General features: G+C 39.6%; 1 protein-coding gene across 29 annotated transcripts in view; it reads right to left on the bottom strand.

The window, feature by feature from the left end:
- Window positions 1-19,257, bottom strand: part of madd (MAP-kinase activating death domain) — a 50,002-nt gene that overhangs the window by 4,871 nt on the left and 25,874 nt on the right. For 6 of the 29 annotated variants that reach the window (XM_040045459.1, XM_040045448.1, XM_040045451.1 and 3 more), the window contains 19 exons: window positions 17,175-17,283; window positions 16,830-17,016; window positions 15,823-15,973; window positions 15,284-15,487; window positions 13,851-13,901; window positions 12,430-12,533; window positions 12,092-12,175; window positions 11,030-11,188; window positions 10,558-10,678; window positions 9,335-9,397; window positions 8,310-8,430; window positions 8,026-8,131; window positions 7,792-7,902; window positions 7,600-7,707; window positions 6,597-6,761; window positions 6,438-6,510; window positions 6,006-6,112; window positions 1,734-1,742; window positions 1,132-1,201 (listed from right to left, as the gene is read on the bottom strand). In XM_040045459.1, coding sequence (XP_039901393.1) covers window positions 1,132-1,201; window positions 1,734-1,742; window positions 6,006-6,112; window positions 6,438-6,510; window positions 6,597-6,761; window positions 7,600-7,707; window positions 7,792-7,902; window positions 8,026-8,131; window positions 8,310-8,430; window positions 9,335-9,397; window positions 10,558-10,678; window positions 11,030-11,188; window positions 12,092-12,175; window positions 12,430-12,533; window positions 13,851-13,901; window positions 15,284-15,487; window positions 15,823-15,973; window positions 16,830-17,016; window positions 17,175-17,283 — 2,103 coding nt within the window. The remainder of the gene's footprint in view (window positions 1-1,131; window positions 1,202-1,733; window positions 1,743-6,005; window positions 6,113-6,437; window positions 6,511-6,596; window positions 6,762-7,599; window positions 7,708-7,791; window positions 7,903-8,025; window positions 8,132-8,309; window positions 8,431-9,334; window positions 9,398-10,557; window positions 10,679-11,029; window positions 11,189-12,091; window positions 12,176-12,429; window positions 12,534-13,850; window positions 13,902-15,283; window positions 15,488-15,822; window positions 15,974-16,829; window positions 17,017-17,174; window positions 17,284-19,257) is intronic. The other 23 variants (XM_040045450.1, XM_040045466.1, XM_040045471.1 and 20 more) reach the window with 11 other exon arrangements.

The following is a 19,257-nucleotide window of genomic DNA, read 5'->3' on the forward strand; positions in this document are numbered from 1 at the left end:
TTCCTCTTCATGTATCAGGCACGATGCAGTATCGACTGCTTTTAAAGACATTCAGACTCTCCTGCTCTCTTCCCTCAGGCTGACTCAACATGGAACAGTTTAAACCAGGCCAAAAAAATTAATGGTTTAAGATCTAAAAAAAGGTTACAGTCTTATTGAAAAGGTGGCAGCTCAAATTCTAGTAACAACTTATCTAACTCAGGGCTAGAACACATCACTGCTGTCATGGAGGACAGGCTGCCATTTAGCTACGAGGGGACTAATGTTACTTGAGAGATTTAGATCTATTTATGGCTTTTGTCAACAAATGAAAACCATAATATGAGCAAAATGCCCTTAATGCTTACATATTTCCAAGCATTATAAGCTTTGATTACGTCGTTTCTGGAAAATGAGTTAATATGATGCTTTTATTTCTAATATTTGTATGGCACCTTTAAAGGGGACCTTGTCCTTATTTTCTGCTGAGTTTGTGTGTGTCTATATGTCAATACTACAGTGGTGGATTCTCATTTGAAAAATGTGCAATATTTTAAATATATAGAACCAAAATCAGAGCATTCAGACTAGTTTGAGAGCAAATATCTTTATACTGTGAGCAGAGCCACTCTACTGCCACGCTGTCCAAACCTGCTGTTTGTGGGTAGCAGCGAATCACAGAAAGCTGGCTTAAAGTTAAATAGGAAGTGTGCAAAAATGAGACTAAACTGCTTGCACCATAATCTAGTATAAGATCAATGAGGATTACTAATTACTCCAACATAAAAATTAAATTGGAAACAAGCAGAACAGGTCCCCTTTAAGTCACACATCTACACAAACTGGCATAGCTATTTATGATACACGTTTCAGCCTTCCTTCTCTACACTGCGCACACCATTTCTCGCAAACTTTGGCTTTTTATTACCTTGCTCTAAACCTCAACACTTGCATATGACTAAGCGCTAACCACACCCTCGAAATAATGCATGACGCACTTAATCGCCTGCAGACGTCAGTGTCTCAATGCTCCAGAGGAGAGCGGCTATCCAATTTAGTGAACCCTTATTAGCTTTCATCAATACATTTGCCGTGAAGCTGAGTTACTGCCGTGCCGAGTACAGGCCTAGAATCAATAGATGGTGTAATTACCAAATTCCTCCAGGACAAAGACTCCCTTCACTGTATTGCACTTTTTAATGTGACTCAGCTCTATGAAAACCTAAAAACAAACAAAAAACAAAACAAAACAAGACAGAACATTATTAACTCAACAACACTGGATGGTGAACACGTCATATTTAAAGAATTAGCCATGTTTAAACTTGTTTTATTCAGTGTGAAAGGTCAAAATAAAAGGCTACACATGGAATGCAAGCTTTGAACGGCTAAGAAAGGAAAAGAAAAAGCACACTATGAGAAATTTTCCATGATCAAACGCATACATGGGCAATGAGGAGAAGCTCAACGCTGATTCAACGTGGCTCATCAATGAAATGAATCAGAACTGGGACAGTTTTGTCATGTTTGGTGTAAACAGCATAGATACTTTTAAAAAAAAAATCTTTTCTTTATGCTCAAAGATGCAATATGGCCCATATGATGCATACATGGAAGTTCCATATAAAATGTAGACAAGGACACAAAATTAGAGTTGCCATACAGCTACAACAGGAAAGAAAAGAGGTAGAGAAAACAAAAGGAACCGAATAAGATGTAACTGCTAATAAGCAAACACAGCAGAGGTTGTGTACCTTCCGCTCCTTGCAGGGGGAGAGAGCATGGGAGAGAAATGGTTTGGATTATTATCGGACAGAAGAGCACAAACACTCGACGACACTCTGAGAGGGCACTGTCCACAGGAGCCTCGTACAGATTCAAATCAAAAATCCAGGTAAGTGGTTACAAGAGCCAATATGATTTGAAGAAAAAAAAAAAAATCCATCACCAGAGGACTCAGCCCACAAAAAACTATTAGGAAATAGGAAAGAAAAAAAAAAAGAAGACAACAAAAAAAACAAAAGAAGAAAAAAAAAAGAGAAGACTAGAGGTTTGACTAGGGTATTAAGAACTGGATTCACCTCTGTTTGCCTGGACTTTAAACATCTCAGTTCCCCCCAGAGCCCTCCATGCCTCCTCCTCCAGCAACAAGGGCTGGCACCAACGCCACTTGCTCACACAGCAGAACAAATAAATGAGGGTAGTTACTGATGGACAATAAATCCCACTATGTGCAGGATGCCTCCTCTGATACATCTCACTGCAGAGGGACCCAACAAGGCGGACGCTCACTACACTGCTTAGTTTTCAGTTAGTCTTCTTGACCCCAACATGATCTATGAGGACGTTTATTGAGCTGATGCAAATACTGTGCATGGAAATTTGTAATTAATCATGTTGTATTTGGGATTAGTAATAGTGGTCTGTTGAAATATGACAGAGCTTAGGGCTGGGCGATATATCGAGTTTTTAAAAAAATATCGATATATTTCCATACGAGATATAAGAAGTGACAATATCCTTTATATCGATATAGTCTATGTTACGTTATAATTATAGTTGTGGAGCCACAAGTTTGCCTCTCTTTCGTCCACTTTTGTCTCTACGCAACGTTACTCGGCCTCGCCTCTCCTTCACTGAATACAACTCCCCCCCCCCCCCCCATAGCTTCACCTGCAGGCAGCGACCAGATGGACACGGCATATCTCCGTTAGAGAGTTGTGGGGCTGGACGGCGTCAACGTGTTAGCGAGCTAACCGCGCTAACGAGCTAACCACGCTAACGACATGCACGGCCTAAAATACTTTCATTTTCTCAAAAGTTGACAGCGCGCCTTATATATATATATATGAATTCTGGTTGTGCTTACTGACCGCAAACCGATTTTAGGTGGTACATGGCGCTCAGCAATCTGTCAAAAAATGTTTTACGACTTTGGTAAGCTACAGAGCTGCAGCGCTTGATGGATTGCGCTTGATGGATTGTCGGAGCATTACGGCTACCGTAGTCTGGAGCCTTGCGGAGTGATACGTACTGTGCTTCGACGTAATATTACTGTATTGTGTGTGTATAAGGACCATAAATGGCACCTGTTAAGAGACATGGTTACAAAGAGGGTTTTCAAACTCAAGGCTGTCAGTCACGCAGTAGAAGTTGGGAACAGAGCAGCTGTGAAATCTGTCTTTGTTATTATGCTCAGCGTCTGTTAGTTTACATTTTGACTGCACAATTATGAGGTTTTTGTTATGCACAAAAACAACATTGTTTTCTTTTATTTATGGAGCATGATTATTTAATAAATGCTGATAATTTATTTTTGAGTAATTTCTTCATGTAAATCTATGCTGTATGTAAATAAAAGTGCCTGTGTGACATCTGGGACACAGTGTGACTAAGAACTCTTTTTGTTCTTAACTTATGGCTTTAAAAAAAATATCGAGATATATATCTTATATCGCCACCCAGCTAAAAAATATCGAGATATGAATTTTGGGTCATATCGCCCAGTCCTAACAGAGCTACTGAAATTATATACTACTAGTTTGATATTATTAGTCACATTAGGTGGGAAAAAAAAAAAAAAAAAAAAAAAAAAAAAAACTATGAAAGTAGACATGATTGTTAGTTTTGACAATGGACTGTATTTAAAAGATGGAAGAAGCCTTTAGGCTTTAAAATACCAAGATGGTCATTTTGATTTCCTGGCATTTCAAAAATCATGTGGCTCTGTCTAAAAACAAAAACAAAAAAAACTTCAAAACTATCATCTGATATTCCACAAGTTTTCCAAAAATGGAGTTACTCAGCATATAGGGAATTTTTTCCACAATGTACTGAATCACATGAGGGGACTATATATATATATATTAAAAACTACCACTTATACCTAGAATCTGAGTAATTTTGAACCCCACAGCTCAATATTAGCACACCTGGCTGTGTAGCAAAACAAAGTTTACACACATTTTAATGCGAAAGCTGCTACACCATGAGCCAAAGCTAGCTAGATGTGATTGATAGATAAAAATCCTTCTAAACACATACACACTGAAGAAGATGAATAATTACTGCAGGACTGAACGGGTCGTTGATGGGATGTTGAGCAGAGGTGCTGCAAGTCAGAGCGGGGTAGTGTACGACTGTGCAGAGTGTGGAGAACAGGTTATTGAAAGGGTTTCAGGCCTGAGAAGGAGAGTTGGGGGGGTGAAGGGTGGCAGACCGATGTGGAGCAGTGTGGACGATGAAGGAGGTTAACTAGGTTCTAGTTTTAAACCTGCAGTCTTTCTAATGGCCACCAGGGGCTGTTTCCTCTGGCTGCAAAACCAACTGAATATGTAAAAGTTAAGTGGAAAACAGTACATTATTTAAGGCTATTATTTAAGGTACCTGTCAGTTCCTTGGTTGGATCTACTTGTCATGTCTGGTTTGTCATGTTTGGTTTCAAAGAAATCAAGATGACAAGGGCCAAAACGTTCAAGTCGACACTTCATAAACAGGGTCTACAATATCAGAGTGGCTATATCCGTCTTTAATATACAGTCTATGATTGCTGACCAGCCAAACATTTACACACATGTATATATCTACAGTCAATAGTTTGCATACACTAGGTTGTTTCTTTATTTTTGGTTATTTTCCACATTTTATCTCTACTGTGATTTGTGAATAATTACTGTAGAGTTATTCACCGACCAACAGTAAGTTGAGCTCGTTTTGCTGTAGTACTGTGCTGTCCACCAAATATGTGTATCTTGGGTATACCTTACTTTTCTACAACATAATTGTTTAAGATAAATCATTAATAGCTCACTGAGAGAAAAACTAAATTATAATCTTTTTTCTTGTTTAGACTAAATTTTAAGACATTTAATCAGATTTTTATTAAATTCAGTTCATGAGAAATATGCATGCCCTCACTATGCCCAAAATTTTGACTGGTATTGCATTGGGCACCATCATGAATGAAAACTAAATAGAACAAAGTTCCTCATTACTATCCAAAAACTTGTGTTTGGGCATTTTGCTTCTAATTAATCACAACATCCAAAATATAACAAGGTACAATTAAGTCTTTTGTATAATACTGCAGTGCATGTAATTAAAATGGGAGAAATTTATGCGCTAACAGAAAAATTATATTTCAGTTTTTGGGGGGTGGAAAGTGGGTCCAATGACACGTCTCTGCAGTGTGATGGACCGTCCAAATTACCCAGAACACCACTGCTGCAGAATTTTCTAAAAGGAAAAAACAAAAACAAAAAAAACGTAGGACCTCGGGTGAACTGATGCCAGTTTAAAGATAGTGGGTATCTAACAATGAACACTTCTACCCCTAATTTGTATTATTCAGCATAGTTCAATCAGAGCTACACATTTTAAATGAACCTGTGGAAACAAAGCACCCAACTATCGCTACTGCTCAGACATGAAGACAACACATGAAGATGTTCAAGGGGTCCAAACTTAAAATCAAAGGTTGCTATAAAATAGCCAATTATTAATGAAAAGTCTTTTCTCAAGGTCATCCGTCTTACCACTGTGGAACGTCACTCTTACACACACACGAACAGATTAACATCTCCTCCCACACAGTAACTCAACATGAAATCTGAGCACCACAGATGTCAAAAGAAACTTGTGTGGAAGGATGGGTTCATTTTTTTGGCAAAGACATGCACACAAATAAACTCTCTCTCTCTCCCTCTCTCTCACACACACACACACACACACACTCTGAGGGGGGGGGGGGGCAAATCCAAAAAAAAGCAAAAGCACAAACAGGAATTCTTCCTCTATGGGAAAAACAGGTATGAGTAGATGCCAATCAAATGTGTTGTAAAGATTTTCTTAGTGATAGAGGAAGACGTCACACGATGAAAGGAAATGATTCAGAGGCAAACACGACAGACGAGCGGAGAAGGTGGTCAGAAGGACGATGAAGTCTGAACCATCATGAGTGATTCTACATTGTCATGCCCTTCTGTGAGATGAGACGCAGTTTCTTTGCAGTAGAACTGGTCTCTTACCTGGCTGTGCATGAATTTAAGGTTGATTCCCTCCAGTGTGACCTGCAGTAGTCCACCTTCACCAGTCTTCATGTCCTGGACGGGGAACTCGCCGCCCAGTTCGGGACCTGAAGGATGGACACAGGAACAGGAATGTCTGAAAGCTTGTCACATGTTCTTCTTACCTTAAACAACCTGGAAGTACTTGGAAATTTCAAAACTGCAGCAGTGCTTTATTAAACTTTAGGTCTGTCCATGTTTTGTGTTATTGTCAACATATCTATATCTATGCAATACTGACTGCTCTAAAATATTTAATTAATCAAAATAAAATACTATTTTGTACTACTGAACAATCAAACTCTCAAAAGAAACAAATGTCCATGTTAAAGAGAATAATGAATGAAATAAAATGCAAAAAGGAGCCTGTGGTTGCTCTAACTCACTCCATACCTGGTTTAATGCTTTGCTGTCTTGCTGCAGCCCTTTCCATACTGTCTTTAACACAGTAGTAGAGTTCACGACACTGGAAAGCAATCAGAAAGTTATTCGATTTTAGAATCTTCTTAAGTCAATTTAACACAAGAGATGCAGACACAAGAAGCCTCTGACCTTTTTGGTATAGAACTTATTCAGCTGCGTCTCTTGGCCGTTGCGTCTCCAGAGACACAGCACCTTGGTCTTGGGGCAGTAGGTCATGTTGATGAGTTTCTCGTACCACCAGCGTTCATAAACGGTACCGATGTTGCTGCGCAGGACTATGCAATCATCGCAAACCTGGAACAATAAAGCACAAGTAAAATAAGCACACTCTTTCTATGTTCAGGAAAGTTTCCGACACTCTGAGACCATTTGATATGTTAGAAAAATATCCTTTGCTACAACCTTTGCGTTATGCTACAGGCACACTGGTGAAAACAGTGGTTTAAGACCACAACATGACCTAAAATTACTGCGACTGTGTAATGAGCTTCCAATCTCATCTATGAAATGGTTACGTCAAAGACAGGGACTAAGTCTGCAACCAAAAATGGTTGCAACTTTAGTGCGCCAATTTGGCAGTGAAATGGTCTCAATCTGCTATTGGTTGGAGGTCAAGTCGGCAGTTAAACAAACTCCATTTATGATAATGTGAAATTTACAAATCTGTTGCCATTTGCATACACAGAAATGCACATCATCTACTTACATTTAGAGTCTAGCCAGAACCTCAACCATCTGAAATTACTTCACAAATAGTGACATAGTTGCTGCATTACACCAATTTAACTGCAAAATAATATAAGCACTCTGCAAACTTGCTTTTATCTAGGACCAGTGTAACAGTTGAGTCCCCTGCTGCAACGAGATACACAATCTTTTTGAGTTTGTTACAATCAGACCAAGTCAGAAAATGATTGTTTGGAGATCGGTTGTTCCCAACAGGCGACCTGTGCAATTGTCCGGAGGTTGACGGCGGTTATGTGCTCAACCTGTGAGCAAAAAGTTGTAACTAGTAATCAATCTGACAAACCACAAATTCTTCCTAGTCACAAGCAGAATGCCCTCTTATTTTTACTCTAATGTGACCAAGTCATTAGGGAGACAGTACACATAAAATGCAGACTTTGCATACCTCCATGAAAAAGATGTCTCCTGTAGTATCAGTGCCAGCATGAACAACAAATGTTTGTTTCTTGATGTGACGGCTTCCGCTGGGCCTGATGGACAGCTCTCGGCCGTTCTGCAAATGTAGTTCAGCACATATTTCATCAAAACAATGAACTGAAGTTTAACTGGGTGAAATAAAACAAATACAAATTTTTACCATTTGAGCCAGTTTGTCAAGTATCTCGTTGATCTCTTGGCTATACGTGAGGCCGATGTGGGACTTGCCCATCAGGCGCCTCACTTTCTTCCTGATGTCATTTTTGCTCACCTACATGAAAACAAACAAAGACAAACCTCAAAGGTTGAGATATTCACAGGGAAACAAAAATTTGTGTATATTAACAAACAGTTTTACTGTGCTTTGAATGAACTGACAAAAAGCACTCCATACTTTCATCATTAGCATGTATGCAATCATGTTGTGCAGCAGGGTGGCCAAAAGTCTGTCTTCATCATCCTCCAGGCGCTTGCGGTCATGTTCTCCCAGTGACAGGTATCTGTGTCGACATGCAACACAGAAGAACTTATTCACAGTCCACAATGAGTTCCATGGAGTAGATATGAAAACGGTGATGCAACATAGTGTAAAAACCAAGACCAAGAGAGAGAGAAAAAAAGCATATGAAAATTAACATAAATCACACTGGCTGAACTAAAACAATGGCCAAGTGGAACCTTTCAATCATCTCCTGAGGTCCTTGGTCCATGCCCATGCCCTCACGCTCCAACATAACAGCATCTAAGAAGGCATCCTCCCAGAATTGCACCTGGTCCCAAAGTGTGGAGCGCTCCTTACCTAGAAACATCAAGAAGACAGATGAAGCTCCCGAACTTTGAAAATCTTCTCTGTCTGCACCTTGGCTGGTAACATATTAACACAAACTACACCACATGCAGCCACAAGTGCAAGCTCTTTCAAAGACTTGCATACATTTCTATAACAGGAGAAAATATGCGTGTATCGGGGTCTGATACATGCTGGTCGTTAACACATCTTACACACAATAAGGTTTACTGGAACATTTGGATGAGCATAATTAAGCGCACATCAAAACAGGTCCAATGAAAACTAAACCAAAATGGTTTAGTTAAAACACACACACACACACACACACACACACACACACACACACACACACAGCAGGTACAGTGTTGTCTGCTGCAGCTTTTAAGTGCGGTTTTTGTAACCTTTCCAAAATAACAAGTTAGTGGAGCTTTTTCCCCCTTTAGCCTCAAATTAGTTGCTTTCACTTTCCATTACATCATTTTTTCTCACCCCTATTACAATGTGGTAATTGGTCACTAGGAATCTTGACATTTAACAGTATCACTCATCAGCTGGTTGCTTGAGTGTGTTCAGCTGGTAATTACATCTCTAACAGCACTTAAAGGTAACACTCATCCAGTGTGCAAACCCATGAAATGTTAGGCTGTTAGGTTAAAATAAAAGTTAGAGGGAAAATGTTTGTGAACAGAAAAATCAAAGAAACATTAACTAAAAGCTCCTAGTTTAACTGTGATCTTCCTGTGAGACATCTTCCTATTGCTTACATGCTCTACCCCTCTGTATGTTTAACACAGATGTGCAAGGAAAAAAGAAAACCCCACAGAGACTAAACACAGAGCTAGCTGGGGTGAACCGTGGATACGCTCCACAAACACAAAGGAATTAAAGGGCAAAGGCAAGAGATCAGCCCTACTTAGTGAAAAGGTTTCCATGGCAGCATCCTCTAGTTGATCCCAAACGGAGCTCTTATCACGGCCTGGAAGAATTCCCCATGAGGAGCAGCAGGAGGGAAAAAAAGCAGCAAAAGCAGGAGGGGGTTAGGCGAAGAGGTGAGTAGGTTTAATGGCAACAACAAAAGCGGAGCGGGTCGAAACCCCACACGAGAGGAACAAAAACAAGGAGAAATGGACAAAGCAAGCCCAGATATTCACAGATCTAGAACTTGGCTGGCTTGTTATTTTATAAACAGCACTCAAGGAGATGAGCCACTATCTTAAGTTCTTACTTTAGTTTGACATTCTGTTTTGTTACACAGAGTCACAGTTAGATACCATTTTTTCTGGTGTTCTAAATTACAGTCATTCAGAAAAAGTCACAGACAAGTGCCACCTTCAGGGGTGTTAATTCATCAGCAAAGAAAATTAGTCATTTGCACAGGTTAGGAAGGAGTGACAAATTAAAGGAAAAACTTGGTAGAGAATAAAGCATTTCTATCTTAATAATGGGAGTGATCAAAGATGACAATTGTTCCAGCTATAAGGCCTTGTGGGAGGGGCTTCACAATTAGAAATATCTGTATACGCTTTTATATAAAGTCACCAAAATTTTAACCAAATGTATATCTATGGAGATGTTGGACTCCATTGAGTCCAAAGTCAACAGCACTCTGAACCACCATGATGAAAGCATCAAATGGGGGAATGTTTTTTGGAGGAGTGATGTTGGAGCCTTCAGTGGCGTTCCAGACACTTGAAGAATCAATGGAGAACACTGAAACTGTTATACTGGCATGTAGTGGGCTACTACTATTATTTAAATTATCTTTACAGTTTATTTTATTTTTTAGACAAAACAAAACAGCTTTTAACCTTTAGCTGTAGTTTACTGGTTTGTAGCATTTAACATTACATAATCCTAAATCATCACATGTCTGACTTCTGCTTTGCTCTATTATAAGCAACTCCCAAATTAGTGAAAGTTCACTGTGATTACATTAACTGGCAAACCAAATTAGGAAGTTGCGTAAGTTAAAGTAAGTAAGGGGTAACTGAAAGTGCTGCCGTCTTTACTTTAGTGGAAAGACCAATTTTAAGTTGTTAGTACAGCAACAAAGAACAGAAAGCAAGTTTTTACCAAGCATCAGCTGTTGGGGCAAACTGTAAGAGAAAGCCTTAGAACAAGAGAGCAGGAGCCTACCCAGCAGGCCTTCAAAAAGGTAAATCCTCATACTGGTGTCCTCGATGGGCTGTGCAGGCAGCCCCTTTGCCAAGGCAGGTAAATGATCTTTTACACCAGGTTTCAGAGTATGGGTCTTCCCCTTTGGAAAAAAGACAAAGTGAATCAGAAGTTATTGCAATAACCCCAAATATGTTCGCAAATGTGCAAATATAGAAAACTAGCTTAAATTCATTTAAATACTTTGACACCACTTGGGTTTTAACGCAACACGAACACTGAATTGCTGGAAGCTGTAGGTTTCCTTAGTTTAATCTTAGCTAAAGAAACAAAAACTATTTTCCACTTCAACTTTTTCAGGTTTTAACCTCTACTGGTTGTAACTGAACTTCAACTGAACCTTGAAATCCCACCAAGGCCCAGTACCTTTTGTGAAGCTTTCACTTATTTTAACTTGTGAAGTCATAAACACAGCAGTGAGTCCTTTACTTACAAACACTGAGCTGGTGGCTGGGTTGGTTTCAATCTCGCTGTCAGAAAGAGTCCCCCTGGACTGAGTTAAATGAGGGGCGGTTCTCCCGCCAAGGCCATCGCCTGCTGTGCTGCTCAGATCACTGTCAGCTCCGAGAGTCTCTCCAGAGCTATTGCTTATCTACAAAGTAAGAACCAAGGTGTAAGAACAATACAGAAGTGGGGAAGGTTTATTCTTGGGAGTATTTAGTTACTAAAAAAAAAACATTTAAAAAAGAAAAAAAAATAAAAAATAAATAAATCATGCAAAATAAATTAAACAGTTATGCAACATATTCCTCATCTTAACCCAGCACTACACCAGTTTTAAAAACCACCTTAATCAGATATACCTTGAAATTATGTTTTTTTTCTGTGTACTTTTATCAACCTCTCACATTGTGGAAGAAGTTTGGCCACAACACACTTCTTTACTCTGATACTGCTGTTTCTGTTCATTGAGGTTTATGTGCATTTCTCCTATGCACAGCTCTGATAAAGACCAACCACATCATTTCAATCATAGTGAGGTCTGGGCTTCAACTGGTCCATTGCAACATCTTAATTCTTTTCGTTTTCAGCTGCTCTGCTGTAGATTCACTGCTGTGCTTGGGATCATTGTCCTACTGCCCTACAAGCTTTAGCTGGAGAACCAATAGCCTCAGATTTGACTCCATGATATTCAGTGACTGTGAGGTGCCCATTTTCATTCTTCTTAACATCACTGTATGATGACTACATGTTTTTAAATGGTTGCACTCTTTGAGAATGACATCTGCATCATTTTTATATAATTACTTTTGTTCATGGAGAGGCTGAAAACTCATCATCTAAGGACATTTGGCATTTTCAGTCTTCACTAAATCTATAACCTAGCAACAGCAACGTCACAGCTCTCAGAGGACTGGTTTGTTTGATTACAGCTAACAATATGCTAACACATACCACCCACATTTCTTGCTTCTTTTTTTTTTTTTTTTTAATTACTTTGTAGGTGGAATAAACAGAAATTTAGTGACTAATATCTGAGTTGGCCATGCCCTACCACTGTGCTGGCCTCTGAGTCCTGGCTGGTGCTCCTTGTCAAGATTGGTGGCTCTGAGCTTGCTACAGATTCAGTGTCACTCTTCTGTAACCCAAAAGAAGAAAAAAAAAAAACAATACAGTGGTATTTTTATATGTAATGGTATTTTTAAGGGAAGCAGTTTTATGACATTTATGGAGCAACATCAAAACTTGAATACTACAAGAATTACAGGCTCTGGCAAAAACATATACAAAGACTGGGGAATTAGATTGAACTATTAAGCTTTTATATTTTAAACCTAGTTTAATCTTCTCTATGCTTCACACAGGTTTTCGCACAGTGCTGCATATACAAACCTGAGATCCAGATGTTACACTCAGGCCACTATCAGCACTGATTTGGGACTTCTTCTCCTCTGCATCTGTCACCTGGGGGCGCTGCTGCTTTGCTCCTTCTGACCCTGCAAAATAGGCATGATTATAAGCACATTTTCATGAAGACAACTACGCTGCCTTCTTACCTTATTCAGAGCCGCCTCACTCAAAGCCAGCACAGCACAGCGACACTGACGCTACATCCATCTGAAGTGCCAAAGCCTCAATTTAAACATTGCATTGCACTTGTGCACAGCAAAGCATACAGTATAACACTAGCTTATCAAAGTTTGGTATCAAAGACTTGGTGCCTTAACCTCATTCTAGCTGAAAAATACTGTAAGAAGAAAAATTAATAATTCCTGCATCTTAAAAAAAAAAAAAAAGTTCTAATTATTTTATTTTTATCTTTCCATATAAAATACTGGTGTTATAATGAAAAAAAAAAAAAAAAAAAAAACAGCTTAAGTTGTTCAAGACCAGACAGAGAAAAGACAGAAGGGGCAAGCAGAGTGCAGTAAAATTGGGAAAAAGTTACAAATGAAAACAAAACTGCCAGAGCGTGTGACATTACGTCTCAGTCAATGCTGCAAATGTGGCCCAAGTTACACCAAAAACAGACACAGGCAGTTAGGCATGCAGACAAACTGATGGACGGTAAAGGAGACATTTTCTGTTTCAAGTGTGATTTGCAATTTGTTCCGTCACCTCCGCAGGTGCAGATGGTGACGAGTACATCCTGACCCTTCCTTGTTCCTTTTTCATTTCCCCCCCTGGGATTTTGTGACATTTAACTTTTCTAACATTTCATAAGGCTTTTAAGTGTACCTGTGAAATATTGGCTGCAAACACACAGTTTACAGCAAGCCACTTGAAACTGGAAAGAATACAGTTAAAAGAGGAGGACAGGGCAGCAGGTATTCATATCTGTTCATCATAATGCATGTTTGCAAGGAAAAAGAAACACACTGGTAAAACAAAATGACATATTGCTGGAGCTAAAGCCAGTAACTAAAATGAAATTCCCATTTTTTTAAATGTCAATTAAGTTCCACAAGATTTTGGAAACAGTCTCTATTAAACACAGCATGGCATTTTTGAAAATAAAAGGCTTTCTTTTCCCTAAAAGTATTGTATTTGTGTAAAATGCTTTAGCCTTAATTATTTTATAGAAAAAAAAAAAAACAGCCTGATACACATTTTATTTGTAAGAGTAAAATCAAGACCTGTGTAACTATATTTCTTGGGTTATTCTCCTTCATTTCTTTTTTATTTATTCATGTATAAAAGATCCTGGTAAGTTTGAACAGGTAGACAGAAGGCAGCAGGAAAAAAAGGTCAGCAGCTGAACACCCTAATCCTTTTTTTGTTGGGTTTTTTTGGGTGTGTGAAAAGTCTCTTACTCTGTTGTTTTTCCATAGCTTTTTGCTTATCCTGGTGCTTGCTCCACAATTCTACCCAAGATGCATTGCAAGCAAGGAGAGAAAGACAGAGAGAGAGTCAGAGAGCTGGTTGAAAAGGCATGTATGGTGGATGAGCATCAAAATCAAAAGCAAAACAAAGTAAGCATTGAGAATCTGTCAATATTGACGGGAGGTATTTTGTAATGTTTGCATGTAGCTCTGCTTTAATCTGGAACATTTTAAAAAATAGAAAAAACTTTTTTTTTTTTTTACGTTGAATCCATCATGTGTAACAGCTACTAAGGGAACATTACAACACACCCGTAGTTCCTGGCACAAAGTCCTGGAGAGCCACACAGTGACGTCAGAATGAGCTTTTGCTCTAATTACAGGCCACTGATTTGCATTTATTGCATTTGTCTGGCTCTCCAGAGCACAAGTAAGACAGCAAGAGAGAGAGATCAGGAGCTAGAAAGAGAGCGAGAGAGGGAGAGAGATGGATGATTTGGAAAAGAGCATGGGATGAGGTTGAGAGGCCGATTAGCCAGCATGTGAAATGGAGCAGTTGCAGAAGCCAGGATGCAAGTCTCACAGCTTTCTGTAGAATTGAAGGTGCAGCTTCTAACAAGAAAAGAAGGGGGTATGGGTAGGAGAGGCGTCAGGGTGGTTTAGCTGAGAAAGTCCCCTGTATACAGACCCAGAATAACTTTTGGAAATTGAAATCCTGAAGAGATTATTAAAGATTTTTCCAGTTACTTCCATCTGGACCAATAGAAAAGCTTCTTAGGTGACATTTGCATTCTTACTGGGACTGTTTACTGGGGAGTGATTCTTCCACCCACCATGCTGAGAGCAAAGGGAGCTGCTATTTTCTACAGCACGCCTTGCAGAAAACCTGCAGTGAGGGTAGTCTCGACTACTGATGCGCATACCTCTGGGTTTCCCTCATCCACTACTGCAGATTTACGTATTGGAAGACCAAAACAATGACATGCATTCAAGGTGCCGAGAGGCTAACGACAGAACTCTGGGAAGGAGGCAAACAGGGGCACAGATGTTTAAGGGAAGGGAGACAAGCACACGCAGTCCAGGCTGAAAGACAGGGATATATTCCAGACACTTTGCAAGGCTTTCATCATGTCTGCAACCAAGGCCTCATTCTGAATTTGAATTTTGAAAATCATCTAAGCAGAACATTATTGTTATTATTGTTGTTTTGGTTTTTTAGTTTGGCTGCCCACTCTTGCGATTATTTTTAGTCAAAATGTGTGGAATATTATTGCCCTGCAAGAATCTGAGTCTGGGACAAGTGAGGGGATCTTTCTTTGAGACGGCTGGAGGAGGGGAGGGAGACTGGTATTAAGGGTGATGAGCTTGTAGGGGGAGGGGATTTTTACAGTGCACATGCAACCGGGCTGGAGTGGTGTACACACCAATCGAGGCAATAAAGTTCTCCTCATTCAGACTCCGGGTATCAAAATGGCGGGCTCCTTTGCCCGTTGTGTGGTGTGGCAGCTGCAGGTGGGGAATATTCAGAAGGCCCTGAGGTCTGGCAGTCTCCATACGACCAGAAGGACTCTCTTTACTCCCTGGGCTGCCAGCACTGTCTGTGGGGCTTCGCTTGCGCTTTTCTGGGTCTACCGAGTTACGGAAATTAAGGGGCCAAAAACAGAGGTCATCAAAAATACAGAAAAACAAAATAAGCGGTGGGTTAAACTGGGAATCGATTAAAAGTAAGAAAAATCACACTTTTAGTGCTTCGAAGTCTAACATGCAACACAAAGCCTAATATAAACAGTGCAAAGACGGACAAGTGTTAGTAGCACAGGCTCGCTGCCGTTACACTCCTCAGCACAAAGAATCTTAAACAAGCTGAGAAAAGTAAAAAATAAATAAATAAATAAAAAATATTTTTAAAAAATCCTCTAACTCGCTCATTTCCACTCTTCCGTGTTAAAAGCATGAGGCATACCTTTGGTTTGATAATGTGTACGTGCTATTTCCAGCAGGCTGAATACACTGGCCATTCCCCCGAGGCCTGCATTAGTGTAGGAGTGCTCCAGACTGGAAACGGTGCACTTCAAGATGTCCAACATGCCTTTGTACACCTTCCTGTTCACCTCCTGGAAACAAAACACAGTAACATGGTTTCTACTGAAAAACTGAATAGAAAAATACAAACAACACTACAAGCTTCCATCGTCAAAGACCATCATTTCAAAACCTTAAACAAGTCTCAGTTATTAAAGGCAAACAATACTTTGAACAAATCCCAGATTGAAACACTTCATATATAATATATAATCTCATGGAATTATTATTCCAATAGTTATATTCTGAAAATTAAAAAAAATCCTCGAAGTTCACTGTTCTTCTAAGTGTTTATACACCATAAAAACATGCAGGATAAGTTGCTCTCGAAAATCTTGTGTGATGGAAGCAGCTGCAGGAAGCCAACGGTGGGACCATCACTCAAACTCAAAGAGTACCAACCAGGGATGGGTGGAGAGGGCAGAAAGGATACCATAATGTTATACATTAATGTATGTATGTATACATTATGGGGGGCTAGGACTCTTATTGAAAAGCTGTTCTTTTGTCACTTTTTGCAGTGATTATGTTTCAAACGAAATAACGACCGCTAGTGAAAAAGGAGAAGAAAACCTACAGCCAAGCACTTTTAACAGATAAGTGCTTTATAACATGCTGCAGAGTGGTGGAACTGTGGTTAGCTTATTTTGTTGCATCTGTATATGCAAAAGCCTGGCAGGTTGACATCAAACACAGCAGAGCCTTAGAATACTGTTTCAGAACTTCCTTCTATATTGTTCTGGCTCAATACTGGACCAATTCCAAATGTTTTTGTCCAGATTAATCATTTAGACTAAACAAAATGAGAAAATATAGCCCAGGTTTAAAAAATACTCCTGGTACAGGCAAGCGCTGTCATGGAGTAATGAATAAGAACAAAGATCTCACCACATCCCGAATGATCTCCTGCCTGGCGTCTTCCTCCGACTGGACGGCTCTGTTCAGCTTACTCAGCACAAACACACGAAGCTGCTCGTTCTCCAACAGGCGGCGCACCTTTTTCATATTGAGCCAGCCCACTCCCTGACCATCCAGAACACTCTGCACTACTTCCTTAAGGAACTGCTGGTTCTCACTGAATGGACATAACACAGGTTCAGTCACACTAAACACAGCTTCAGTCACACTAAACACAGCAATTACACAACAATTAAAACGCATCCAATCTAAAGCCTTTAGCTTAACAAACACAAAAGAATTAAGAAATACTTTTAATCTAAAATCGTTTACTACCTTGTGTTGTTTACCCGGCCCTGAGGAGAGGGCGATTCTCTTTTCACAGTCGGACTGTGTTTGATCACTGAAGACTTCTGGTCAACAAGTGCTCGAGGTGCGCGTGCGCCTGGAAGAACAACCATGACAATTATGTTTCTAATACATCACAAAATAATAACACACATAAACTACAAACTACTAGCTCGCTACACAGAGGAGCACTGGATTAGACTCACACAGAGGCACTTGCTAACCAGGAATTGTAATCCGGGGGGGGGGGGGGGGCTTTCAAATCAGATTTTTATAAGATTCAACATCAGATAGGAAAGAAAGCAGTTTACATCACTTTGTGAAGAGGACAAACACTGAAGGTTATCTACTGCTGAACACACAAATTACTGGCGCTGCTAGAGTCTATTATTACAACAGGAGAAGTGAAGGACAAATCAAACAGGGACATGGTGCAGACACTCTTCTTCTCTTGCTCTCTACACACAAACACACACAGGAGTCCTAATGGTGCTCTTGGTGGTGGCATCACACATTAGCAGAATAGTGATTTGAGGTCAGTGGGAGGACAGTGTGTAGCAAAACTACATCAGTGATAACATGCATGAAGGAAAATAAAGACGTGAGTGGATGGATACCACAATGCAGTAGATGTTAGGACTGTGGAAATCATTTCATCATTGTAGTATAAAATGATTCAAGTCCAAGTATTGCAATTTCCATCCATTTTAAACCTTTACCTAACTGTGTGTAAGAAACCTAAACGCTGTTACACATTCAGCCATTTCAGACAAAATAACTTCCACTGATCTGATATTTTATTATTGTTTTTCTATTCCAGCTACACCGTGTTGACTCAAACTACACATTTCAAACAGCCTTTCCTAATGGAACCCGCTCCTTCTACGACTCACCCTGTATGTGCCGGCGTTCATGCTAAATACTAATGTGCGACACACCTGTTCGGTTATGTCAGTTAACAATTCCAGTAAAAATTATTCAAACACAACAGGTGCATTCTCAACAACACTAAACCAAAAAAAAAAAAAAAAAAAAAAGCATTAAATGGAGCTTTTTCACTATAAATGTAACATAGAAATAACAAAAAATAGGCATAAGTGGAGGAAGCCTGACATTGTGTTCAGTCTGGTGGCCCAGTTCTAAAATTGGTCAAAGGTTCCTTTCATTTGCTGACAGAGCATGCTGGTTCAAACACAGAAACTCTGCTTTGACTCATCTGCAACTAAAATGGCCAGTCATGCTGTGGCAGCAATAACCAACAATATGAAAGGATGCTGTCCATTATAACCACACATACAAACATAACACGCGGGAGCGCATCAAGCTTCAGCAGTTTTTAAGACTGGGCTGGGTGAGGAGCATCCCCCTAAAAGAAGGGGATGGAAATCTCTCTTTTTTTTCTTTCATCACAAGCTTGTTTACTTCCACTTTTATATGGCAGTGGGGATCTATTGTTTATTTCTGTTGTTGAAGTTTTATTGGAGATCAATGCTGCGACTGCACAAGAAGAATTTTTCAGCATGCTTTAGTCTGAAAACCAATAACTCATAGCTGTTCTTTCGGTTTTCCTTATGATTTATTGTGGAAGGGATGGCAACTGAAGCAGCACTTGAAACACGGGGAATTTTCAAGTATGATGAATGTTGCAGCAGGAAGAGGGTGGAGACTGCGTATGGACTCTGTCCACTATGAATATGAACAGATAAGTCTGAGGCCAAATGAAAAGAAGCTTGTTGGAAACTCAGCTTCTCTATTCGGAGACTCAACTTTCATAATTTTTTGTTTGTGGCTTCTTAAAGAAGCTAGAAAACAGGGGTAAAATGCTCGGAAGACCTGAGTTTAAAAATAAACTGGAAGCGAGATCAATCTGCATACCAGTCTGAAGCCTGGAAATAATATACAACTGTAAAAGCAGGTCAGGGTACAATCATTGGTCAGATTTTTGCACTGACTGAGCCAGGTGGAATAACAAATTCTGTCAATAAATCAGAAACACTGATTCATCATGATACAAATGAAATAAATCTGCAAAAATATAACAGGCATAATTTTAAGATATGATTTATAGTTA

The sequence above is a fragment of the Simochromis diagramma genome, unplaced genomic scaffold, assembly GCF_900408965.1.
Source record: "Simochromis diagramma unplaced genomic scaffold, fSimDia1.1 OVJJ01000079.1, whole genome shotgun sequence".
Lineage (NCBI taxonomy): Eukaryota > Metazoa > Chordata > Actinopteri > Cichliformes > Cichlidae > Simochromis > Simochromis diagramma.